The sequence below is a fragment of the Acipenser ruthenus genome, chromosome 41 (assembly GCF_902713425.1).
Source record: "Acipenser ruthenus chromosome 41, fAciRut3.2 maternal haplotype, whole genome shotgun sequence".
In the NCBI taxonomy this organism is placed as follows: Eukaryota; Metazoa; Chordata; class Actinopteri; order Acipenseriformes; family Acipenseridae; genus Acipenser; species Acipenser ruthenus.
Window position 1 is genome coordinate 5329456 of NC_081229.1, and position 12398 is coordinate 5341853.

The 12398-nt window shown below is 40.7% G+C and overlaps 1 protein-coding gene across 1 annotated transcript; it reads right to left on the reverse strand.

Annotated features, from left to right (window-relative positions):
* Positions 1-128: 128 nt before the first annotated feature.
* LOC117433895 (zinc-binding protein A33-like) lies at positions 129-3012 on the reverse strand. Its single transcript, XM_059010786.1, has 4 exons — positions 2504-3012; positions 1879-1979; positions 1570-1685; positions 129-720 (listed from the first exon to the last, which is right to left on the reverse strand). The coding sequence occupies exons 1-4, from the start codon at positions 2609-2611 to the stop codon at positions 161-163; spliced, it is 885 nt and encodes a 294-aa protein (XP_058866769.1). The 5' UTR covers positions 2612-3012; the 3' UTR covers positions 129-160.
* Between the last annotated feature and the right edge of the window lie 9386 nt (positions 3013-12398).

A 12398-nucleotide genomic window follows, 5' to 3' on the forward strand; every position in this document is an offset into this window, starting at 1 on the left:
TTGATTACACAGGAACACACACTGACTTGGTGATAACGTTGTGGTTACTATTGCTACTGTCATTCATGCAACACAATTGTTTATTAACATATATTAAATATATTCCTAGTCTTATTTTCTCAGTATAGTCGGTTAAGTAGTTGTGAGTTAAACTGTGGAATCAGTAATAGCAGATTTTTAAGGGATCTGCATTTTTACCTTTCAAATAGGGCCCAGGGTTCAAGTAAGCAGAAACGGGTTCAGTGAGTTTCTCAGTGACTGTGTGGATGAGGGACATGTCATCAGCATTGTAAAACGCCACCTCTCCTCGGTCATAATCCAGGTACACCCCGATTTTACTGGGGTGGGAATGCATTGAGATTGAGCTATCTGATGAAGCTTCCATTCTATAATTTGTATTGTCATTAAAATGCAGAATAATATATGTCTGTCCTTTACAATAGAATTTCCTCAAAAAATTGTTTAATGTATTTAATACATTTGGCTTTCTTTCCATGTGAACCCCCACAGCCCAATCAGTCTTAGCCCCCACCTCCACCTCCCAGTAGTGTCTCCCTGATGTGAATTCCTCTTTACTGACTGCACACAAGTCCCTGTTGTATCTCTCTTCACTCTCAGCTGATTGCTGTTGATTCTGCCAGTCGACCTGCCGCACACTTGACCCATCCTTGGAAAGTCTGAGCGCTGAGCGCCATGTCTTCAAAGTCAATCGACCTGGAACTGAGCAGCAGGCTTGTTATTGTGTTTTGTAAAGGAATTACATTGCCATATCATCGCTGTAAAAACCCAATACCCAAGCAACAACACAGTGTTGTTTAAGACTACCTTTAACATCAAAGGAGTGTTAAGATAATTTGGTTCTTCTCTTTAACTGCCTAATGTTACCACCTAAATAAATGAGTCCAAGATTAGTGTTAATCATGGTATGTAAAACAGCCCTTAAAAGTTTTAAAAAAAAAACTTTTCATCAAAAACCTGCATATTCCAAATTGAGTGCAAAAAAAGAAAACAAAGTGCTAAGTGTGGGGTTGGGTGATGGAGTGTACAGGTCAAAGAACAACCGTAGGGCTTTATGACCCTGAGAAACCTGAGAGAGCACATTTGACCACAGCAGTGGGGCACTGTGGGAAGGGATTCTGGCTTCAATTCTATATTGGTTGAAGGCAGTTGGATAATTAATCAATCTCATTCAAGATTATTTAGCCCTACTAATTCTATTCGCTCTATTTAAGAGAGCATTTCTGCTGGCTTGTTCATTTGAGCTGCAGGACAGTGCTTGTGAGTTCTAAAGTATTGTTTTGTCCTTAAAGTTGTCTTTTGTATGGTGGGGGTACAAGGACCGAGCTTCCCCTATAATATATAAAAGGGACGATGCTGAGGAGAGAAGTACCGAAAACCTTTATCTTCTCCCAGATAACAGAGAGGCTGTCCCAGCACACCGCAGGTAATGTCAGCATAAGATTAGAAAGTGGGCCTCATAAATCACATATAAGCTGTGATCTTTTCATGGAAGAGCTCTTTGCATGATTGGTATATAGAGGAACGTAGCCCTTTAGAAATGGTACAGACCTGTTCTGATCACTGTCAGCATCTGCTTCCAAATGGAAAACTGCAAGTGTGTCTCGTAGGGACCAAGTGATAAAGAGCCGGGGATCATGCCCAGGGCTTTCACTTTGGATTTAAACCTGTTCAAGAAAAGGGAAAAATAAATTCAACCGTTATATTAATTCGGAGAGTCACATTTCAGGTAAATCGTGTTGTATGTATTTCTCTGTATCTCTTAATAATGTGCTTTTTTTTACCAAGTTGTTTCACAATTTCACTAGCAGTTCTGTGGATATACGGTGTCCCCTCCACAGGTAATAATAATGAACTCACCCCGTGGTCTGCTTCGCTGGCTCCTCTAGTTCAACTCCTGCATCCTCGAGGGGCTCTTCTTTTAATTCCATCACAAGGGGGGCGCCAGTCTCACTCCACCACTGCCAAAAGAGAAACAGTGAAAAACAAACCCCTGTACCCCTCTGCACAGCTCTCTTGTCACATGCTGCAATACCCCGTATGAAAAACATTGGTGTTTTGTCTTTTTTTTTTTACACCAGCATACCCTGGGGCACATTGTAATTGACTGTTACTTCAGATTACAAACTCACACAAATGAAATACAAATGCACATGTACAATATTGTAGTGAACGAACACACTAGGATGCGCGAGTCCTTTTTTAGGTACCTGCTGTACTTTTCCAAAGTCTGCTCAGTAATCACACACCCCCGTAACCTAAATTTAGATTAACGCTCTGCCCTTTATTTGTGTAAAACTGCACGGTTCAGTTCACTGTTTCTATGTTTTTGGGTCTTTGTTTGGATGCTCAATCCAGTTCACTGTGTCTAAACTCAGTCCAGTTCACTGTATCTAAACTCGACCCTGTTCACTGTATCTAATATCAGTCCAGCTCCCTGTATCTCTAGGACCTCAGTCCTCTGGTATTGTCCGTAGTGCTGCACCTTGAGGTAAGTGACAGGCTGTGTGATGCTCTGCGAGTCTTGCAGTTTCCTGGCCTGCTCAGTCCTGTCTCCCAGCTCTCTCTGGATCCTCTGCAGGTTCCTCTCCATGGGCTCCAGAGCCCTCCGCTCGGCTGCTTTCAGATCTCGCTTCACCTCCTCCTCTCGCCTCCGCAGAAACTCGTGCAGCTCAGCAAACTGGATCGTGATATCTGCCAGCAGCCAGCCAGACCTGTCCTGGGGGCGCAATGCAGAGCCATTGTTTTAAAGGAACCAGCTTATGACCTCGGTCCGGCAGTATGTAAAAAAATATCAGCATCCTGGGTGAATTAACATATTATGGGTGGCTTTGGAGATAAAGGGGTTAGAATAAGTGATGGGCACTCAAGGTCGGCTGGCCTGTCTCGGTGTCTGCTGCTTCTGCTATTGCAGCCAGTGAATCCGAGGCAACAGAGGGGGGCAGGAGCGCAACACACCAGCAATTATGAAAGTACTGTAGCAGTTTAAACGTTGTAGAACATACTTAGGATGAACAATCACACATTAATCAAAGCGATACACATTAAAACTATGAATTAGAAAACGTAAGTAATAAGGATAAACGGCACGCAAATTGAGAAGGAAAAAAGTAACAAATAACCACAGCCGGCTCCACGTAAGTTGTGTTGCAGCACTTTGTGTGGGCTTTAGGAATCTTCGTGAACCCGCTGTTTTGATTGGCTAAGAGAGGCTGCTGTTTTGTTTTCATGTATTACCTGTTCTGGGAAAACCCAAACAATATAAGTGGAAGGGATTTTACTTGTTCTGCAGCCCCCAGTCCTGGTTATTATTAGAACTACTTTATTAAGAAGTGTTGCTAAAACGACTTTGCCAGGAGCAACTAGAAAGGATCAAATCAAAATAAACTACAGCTCCCACCATGTCTCTACAATAGTAGTACCAGTGAGGGATGATGGGAGCTGTAGTTCTGTACACAGATAGGTGAATAAGTGCTCCTGAATGATAATAGAATCTGAGCAGCTAGCTCAATTGAGGCTGGAATGAATGCAACTATGGAAGGGGTTAGCACGAGCCTCATTAGTAACACATCTCGGACTTCTTTATCTGCGCAGGGATTGAAACACTGGTATTGTTTATAAGGCTATCCTCGGCAAAACCCGTAATAATTTGAATACATTGCTAATTACTTCTAGTACAGTAGTACTTATAATCTTAGATCTCAGACTAGTTTAAGTTTCACAGTTCCTAAAGTTTGTAAAGAATTTAGAAAAAAATGCATTAGGTTTATGCTTCATGATCTTGAAATAAAATTTAGGAAGAACTGAAACTTCCAGTCTTGATACATTTAAAGGGGTTCAAGCTTATTGATCACAGAATCTCATCAAGCAACCTCTTGAAAAATCCCAGGGTGTCGGTTTCAACAACATTACTAAATCAAACATTCCCATACCGGGAGTCGATCCCGGGCCACCTGAGTGAAAACGAGGAATCCTAACCGCTAGACCATATGGGACCTTGTATTGGGTGTGCTTATTTGAATTTGTGTGTTATTTTAAATGTCACCTTCTCGCCCAGGTCCCCCTTGAAAAAGATATCTTAATCTCAGCCTGGTTAGATAAAATAAACATACAAATACAGGACTTGGTTCAGGGCAGGTCTCTGCGTGTCCTCAGAACCGGTCGTTCCTTGCAAGTCAATGGATTATTCACATAGGAGTTTACAAGAAACGTCCAGTAGGCGGCGATGTTGCGTAAATCAAGGGAATTGGCATTCCAAAATGATGTCTTTAATGTGTTACTTGGAACATTTGCTGGAATTAATGTATTTCACATTTGTAATTAATCACGCGTAGCCTACAACACACGTAAGACTTTCATCATATAATATATCTGTATGGTTCCAGTTTTACAAAAAATAAATAAATAAATATAATCGGTGTAAGTTATAGGCGACTGGAATAAAGCGTGTTACGCTCCGTTGCTATGAAAGTGAATGTTGTTCTGTATCTCTATTACGTTTTCGCTTCCTCATGTGGTCGGGCGGTTTGTGATATGAACGGGGGTCTGCGGGCACGGGTACTTCAGTCAAGTGGAACAATGGCCATAGATGTTATTACTCTTAACAACAGCCCGACAGTGGTTGTTATCCCGCTTCTCTCGCTCTCCTTGGCTGTTTCTCTCTGTTCTTCAGCTCTCTTTCAAATTCTGGATTTGGCCCGAAACCCTCCAGACTTCTACTTTTACAACACTGATATGAATGATTGAAAAGGGCTTATATTGAGCATTCCTATTGGCATTGTTGAATAAACAAAATGAAATAATATGCAAACGATCCAAATTGTCATTGGCTGTAAAACGCGCTTACTTTGGTGGTTACTGGTGTTTCAGAAGAATACACACATTTTGTAAAACACGAGTAGACATCATAAATAAAACCTGCTTAATTTGACTGATTTATTGTTAAGATTAGGAGTAACATGAGATTACAGCATCAATAAGTGCTTCTGTAGTGCAATAAAACAACCCATATTTCCAAATGTTTTAAATAGTAATGATTACAATGCCATTTAATTATTCAACAAACCACGCGGAAGTCAGAATCGAGGACGGGGGATCTTCACCACAGAGAAACATGTGGTAAAGCCGCCTGTATTCATAAGAACTTAACGTTTTTGAAAACCGTATCATGAACATCCTAGTTCAAACGATTAATTCAAATATAGCAGATTGCTAAGATTTTCATTTGAAATACAGTTTAAAAACATTTATAAAGAGTAAGGTGTCTGCGACTAGACGTTGAATTCACTTTTGAAAGCCTCCCTCAGCTTCCCAACCTGGTGAGTATTTCTGCTGATATGGCGGCGCCATTGCGAACCCCATCCTTCTCGCGCTTTCAAGCTCTAAAGCGGATATAGAACAGTAATGTCTCGCGTGTGCGGATTCCTGAGCTTCACAACATTGTGTCTCGCGTGTGCGGATTCCTGAGCTTCGCAACATTGTGTCTCGTGTGCGGATCCCTGCGCTTCACAACATTGTGTCTCGCGTGTGCGGATTCCTGCGCTTCGCAACATTGTGTCTCGCGTGTGCGGATTCCTGCGCTTCGCAACATTGTGTCTCGCGTGTGCGGATTCCTGCGCTTCACAACATTGTGTCTCGTGTGCGGATTCCTGCGCTTCGCAACATTGTGTCTCGCGTGTGCGGATTCCTGCGCTTCGCAACATTGTGTCTCGCGTGTGCGGATTCCTGCGCTTCACAACATTGTGTCTCGCGTGTGCGGATTCCTGCGCTTCGCAACATTGTGTCTCGCGTGTGCGGATTCCTGAACTTCGCAACATTGTTTATTTTCTCCTGGGGTTGTGACGTTTTCTTCCATTGGCACGTGATATTTCACATCACAACCACATCTGCCATGTTCGTAAAGGGAGGGTTTTAATTCATTATGAACTGAGGGGATTTTAAATCATTAAATAATAATAATAATTAAAAAAAATAAACTTCCAGAAAAACGTCTAAAATCTATATTTATCTTTAAAAAAAAAAAAAAAAAAAAACTTTGTTGAATTCTTACCTCCAAAGATCCCCAAGGAATAAAAACCTCCAAATCTGGAGGGAAAACCTCTGATATGGCTACACTGGTCAGCAGTAGCCCGCTTATCCCCACAAAATCAAGGGTGTTCAGGGCCATAAAACCTTCCCCAACACGGTTAGACCCAGAGCCCTTACAACAGTGCTGCCCAAACACGGTCCTGGAGAGCCCTTATCCAGTAAGTTTTGTAGGTCACCCTAAATCGCTAATTTCTAAAGACTGGGAACACATGGAAGTTATTGATCAATTAAGCAAATAACTTGTTCAATTAAGGGAACTCTGGTCACTGGGCCAGTTTACATGCTGGGAAAATGTCATGACTTGTTTACTGTCATGACTTATTTAAGGTGGTACGGTCTGGATTACAATTTTAGTTAGTTTTGGTTTATGTTTAGTTTATGTTTGAATACAAATATAATACATTATACAAAAATCAAATACAACATGAAGTTTCAAAGCAGGAATTGTTAAATTAAACAAACCAAAACTATCTAAAATTATAATTCAGCCGTACCACCTTAAATAAGTCATGACAGTAGACAGATAAATTATGACATTTTCCCAGCATGTAATCCAGGCCATTGAGGGCTGAAAAGGGTAGTTCATTTTTTGTACCAAATGATCTCTAAATGTCTTCATTTAATAAATCACCTGCTCAATTGATCACAATAAAATTGTTCCAGGTGTTAAGAAATTGATGATTAAATGTTACCTATAAAACCTGCTGGATAGGGGCTCTCCAGGACTGGGTTTGGGCAGCACTGCCTTACAATATGTAAAATTACAGCTTTATTGTTTGCACACTTGGAGCTATACACGCACACACGCACGCACACACGCACGCACACACACACACACACGCACACACACACACACACACACACACACACACACACACACACACACACATATATATATATATATATATATATATATATATATATATATATATATATATATATATATATATATATATTACAGTATAACTTTAATGTATAATGCTTTTAAAAATAAAATAAAACACAAATACAAGCTGAAAGGATCACGTTGAATCCACAAAAGACTTTTGAAACATAGGGTGCTTCACTAGTTATTATTATTTATTTCTTAGCAGACGCCCTTATCCAGGGCGACTTACAATTGTTACGAGATATCACATTATTTTTACATACAATTACATTGTTTTTTACACATTATTTTTACATACAATTACCCATTTAAAGAATTGGGTTTTTACTGGAGCAAACTAGGTAAAGTACCTTGCTCAGGGGTACAGCAGCAGTGTCCCCACCAGGGATTGAACCCACGACCCTCCGGTCAAGAGTCCAGAGTCCCTAACCACGACACTTGTATTGATCTGACTAGTTCTGGTAAAAACATTCCCATTAACAGATAGATATTTTCATTGACTTCTTGTTCCAGGGTTCAGAGTTCAGGGTTCTTAGGCTGTTGCTGAATACACAAGCTGATGGGCAGAATAAAGTATGCTCACGGGCTGTGAGTTAAATTACATAGGCCTACACACCTGGTTTTATATGATAGAAATTATTTAGGCCACGAATATTGGAGAGAGAGAGAGAGAGAGAGAGAGAGAGAGAGAGAGAGAGAGAGAGAGAGAGAGAGAGAGAGAGAGAGAGAGAGAGAGAGAGAGAGAGAGAGAGAGAGAGAGAGAGAGAGAGAGAGCTACCTGTAATAAGCCAACTGCAGCGCAACTTGGATGAAGGAATCCGGACTGAGTTTGTACTTTTTTGGATCTATGTTTGGATGCTCAATCCAGTTCACTGTGTCTAAACTCAGTCCAGTTCACTGTATCTATACTCGACCCTGTTCACAGTATCTAATATCAGTCCAGCTCCCTGTATCTCTAGGACCTCAGTCTTCCTATATTGCCCGCAGTGCTGCACCTTGAGGTAAGTGACAGACTGTGTGATGCTATGGGAATCCTGCAGTTTCCTGGCCTGCTCAGTCCTGTCTCCCAGCTCTCTCTGGATCCTCTGCAGGTTCCTCTCCATGGGCTCCAGAGCCCTCCGCTCGGCTGCTTTCAGATCTCGCTTCACCTCCTCCTCTCGCCTCCGCAGAAACTCGTGCAGCTCAGCAAACTGGGTCGTGATATCTTCCAGCAGCCAGCCAGACCAGTCCTGGGGGCGCAATGCAGAGCCATTGTTTTAAAGGAACCAGCTTATGACCTCGGTCCGGCAGTATGTAAAAAAAAAATATCAGCGTCCTGGGTGAATTAACATATTATGGGTGGCTTTGGAGATAAAGGGGTTAGAATAAGTGATGGGCACTCAAGGTCGGCTGGCCTGTCTCGGTGCCTGCTGCTTCTGCTATTGCAGCCAGTGAATCCGAGGCAACAGAGGGGGGCAGGAGCGCAACACACCAGCAATTATGAAAGTACTGTAGCAGTTTAAACGTTGTAGAACATACTTAGGATAAACAATCACACATTAATCAAAGCGATACACATTAAAACTATGAATTAGAAAACGTAAGTAATAAGGATAAACGGCACGCAAATTGAGGAGGAAAAAAGTAACAAATAACCACAGCCGGCTCCACGTAAGTTGTGCTGCAGCACTTTGTGTGGGCTTTAGGAATCTTCATGAACCCGGTGTTTTGATTGGATAAGAGAGGCTGCTGTTTTGTTTTCATGTATAACCTGTTCTGGGAAAACCCAAACAATATAAGTGGAAGGGATTTTATTGCTATGAAAGTGAATGCTGTTCTGTATTCTCTGTTACGGTTTCGCTTCCTCATGTGGTCGGGCGGTTTGTGATATGAACGGGTGTCTGCGGGCACGGGTACTTCAGTCAAGTGGAACAGTTGCCATAGATGTTATTACTCTTAACAACAGCCCGACAGTGGTTGTTATCCCGCTTCTCTCGCTCTCCTTGGCTGTTTCTCTGTTCTTCAGTTCTCCTTCATCTCGACACCTGTTCGTCTCAGCCAGTTGCCACATCATGGGCGTACATAAAAATTCTGGATTTGGCCCGAAACCCTCCAGACTTCTACTTTTACAACACTGATATGAATGATTGAAAAGGGCTTATATTGAGCATTCCTATTGACATTGTTGAATAAACAAAATGAAATAATATGCAAACGATACAAATTGTCATTGGCTGTAAAACGCGCTTACTTTGGTGGTTTCTGGTGTTTCAGAAGAATACACACATTTTGTAAAACACGAATAGACATCATAAATAAAACCTGCTTTATCTGACTGATTTATTGTTAAGATTAGGAGTTACATGAGATTACAGCATCAATAAGTGTTTCAGTAGTGCAATAAAACAACCCATATTTCCAAATGTTTTAAATATAGTAATGTTTACAATGCCATTTAATTATTCAGCAAACCACGCGGAAGTCAGAATCGGGGACGGGGAATCTTCAGCATTTGACCCACAGAGGAACATGTGGTAAAGCCGCCTGTATTCATAAGAACTTAACGTTTTTGAAAACCGTATCATCAACACCGTAGTTCAAACGATTAATTCAAATATAGCAGATTGGTAAGAATTTCATTTGAAATACAGTTTATAAACATTTATAAAAAATGAGGTGTCTGCGACTAGACGTTGAATTCACTTTTGAAAGCCTCCCTCAGCATCCCAAGCTGGTGAGTATTTCTGCTAATATGGCGGCGCCATTGTGAACCCCCTCCTTCTCGCGCTTTCAAGCTCTAAAGCGGATATAGAACAGTAATGTCTCGCGTGTGCGGATTCCTGCGCTTCGCAACATTGTGTCTCGCGTGTGCGGATTCCTGCGCTTCCCAACATTGTGTCTCGCGTGTGCGGATTCCTGCGCTTCCCAACATTGTGTCTCGCGTGTGCGGATTCCTGCGCTTCACAACATTGTGTCTCGCGTGTGCGGATTCCTGCGCTTCCCAACATTGTGTCTCGCGTGTGCGGATTCCTGAGCTTCGCAACATTGTGTCTCGCGTGTGCGGATTCCTGAGCTTCCCAACACTGTGTCTCGCGTGTGCGGATTCCTGAGCTTCGCAACATTGTGTCTCGCGTGTGCGGATTCTCGAGCTTCGCAACATTGTGTCTCGCGTGTGCGGATTCCTGCGCTTCACAACATTGTGTCTCGCGTGTGCGGATTCCTGAACTTCGCAACATTGTTTATTTTCTCCTGGAGTTGCGGCGTTTTCTTCCATTGGCACGTGATATTTCACATCACAACCACATCTGCCATGTTCGTAAAGGGAGGGTTTTAATTCATTATGAACTGAGGGGATTTTAAATCATTAAATAATAATAATAATTAAAAAAAATAAACTTCCAGAAAAACGTCTAAAATCTATATTTATCTTAAAAAAAAAAAAAAAAAAAAAAAAAACTTTGTTGAATTCTTACCTCCAAAGATCCCCAAGGAATAAAAACCTCTAAATCTGGAGGGAAAACCTCTGATATGGCAACACTGGTCAGCAGTAGCCCGCTTATCCCCACAAAATCAAGGGTGTTCAGGGCCATAAAACCTTCCCCAACACGGTTAGACCCAGAGCCCTTACAACAGTGCTGCCCAAACACGGTCCTGGAGAGCCCTTATCCAGTAAGTTTTGTAGGTCACCCTAAATCGCTAATTTCTAAAGACTGGGAACACATGGAAGTTATTGATCAATTAAGCAAATAACTTGTTCAATTAAGGGAACTCTGGTCACTGGGCCAGTTTACATGCTGGGAAAATGTCATGACTTGTTTACTGTCATGACTTATTTAAGGTGGTACGGTCTGGATTACAATTTTAGTTAGTTTTGGTTTATGTTTAGTTTATGTTTGAATACAAATGTAATACATTATACAAAAATCAAATACAACATGAAGTTTCAAAGCAGGAATTGTTAAATTAAACAAACCAAAACTATCTAAAATTATAATTCAGCCGTACCACCTTAAATAAGTCATGACAGTAGACAGATAAATTATGACATTTTCCCAGCATGTAATCCAGGCCATTGAGGGCTGAAAAGGGTAGTTCATTTTTTGTACCAAATGATCTCTAAATGACTTCATTTAATAAATCACCTGCTTAATTGATCACAATAAAATTGTTCCAGGTGTTAAGAAATTGATGATTAAAGGTTACCTATAAAACCTGCTGGATAGGGGCTCTCCAGGACTGGGTTTGGGCAGCACTGCCTTACAATATGTAAAATTACAGCTTTATTGTTTGCACACTTGGAGCTATACACGCACACACGCACGCACACACGCACGCACACACACACACACACACACACACACACACACATATATATATATATATATATATATATATATATATATATATATATATATATTACAGTATAACTTTAATGTATAATGCTTTTAAAAATAAAATAAAACACAAATATAAGCTGAAAGGATCACGTTGAATCCACAAAAGACTTTTGAAACATAGGGTGCTTCACTAGTTATTATTATTTATTTCTTAGCAGGCCCTTATCCAGGGCAACTTACAATTGTTACGAGATATCACATTATTTTTACATACAATTACATTGTTTTTTACACATTATTTTTACATACAATTACCCATTTAAAGAGTTGGGTTTTTACTAGAGAAATCTAGGTAAAGTACCTTGCTCAAGGGTACAGCAGCAGTGTCCCCACCAGGGATTGAACCCACGACCCTCCGGTCAAGAGTCCAGAGCCCCTAACCACGACACTTGTATTGATCTGACTAGTTCTGGTAAAAACATTCCCATTAACAGATAGCTATTTTCATTGACTTCTTGTTCCAGGGTTCAGAGTTCAGGGTTCTTAGGCTGTTGCTGAATACACAAGCTGACGGGCAGAATAAAGTATGCTCACGGGCTGTGAGTTAAATTACATAGGCCTACACACCTGGTTTTATATGATAGAAATTATTTAGGCTACGGCAACCAGACAATTAATTGAATATATAGCTGATGTAATATAATCAAAACATATTAAGAGGAATGCATATGTAGGTGAATTAAAAGACACATACATGGTAACACATGCTGTATAATAAAACAATTGCTGACAAATCAGTCAATGCAACATTTTTAATATGATATTTTTCTGTTTCATTTACTTGTAATCTAAAATATGGAGAGAGAGAGAGAGAGAGAGAGAGAGAGAGAGAGAGAGAGAGAGAGAGAGAGAGAGAGAGATTTCATATTAGAGATGTAAAATATACATTCCGTTTGTCTTTTTGAATATTTTATTATTTTATCACAAAGTAGGCTACAGGTATTATATTTTACGTTAACGGGGAATTATTCAACAGATAAGGTTATTAAAATGTCGAAATAAAAAAGTCACTCGAATAAAAAGGGTTT

What these genes read in the sequence shown, in the direction of transcription:
- LOC117433895 (XM_059010786.1), bottom strand. Translation starts at nt 2,611, where the DNA reads ATGGAGAGGAACCTGCAGAGGATCCAGAGAGAGCTGGGAGACAGGACT. An exon ending in AGCCTGTCACTTACCTCAAG is followed by an intron (nt 1,980 to 2,503) that starts GTGCAGCACTAC and finishes CTCTTTTGGCAG; the next exon opens with TGGTGGAGTGAGACTGGCGC. An exon ending in CCAGCGAAGCAGACCACGGG is followed by an intron (nt 1,686 to 1,878) that starts GTGAGTTCATTA and finishes TTTCTTGAACAG; the next exon opens with GTTTAAATCCAAAGTGAAAG.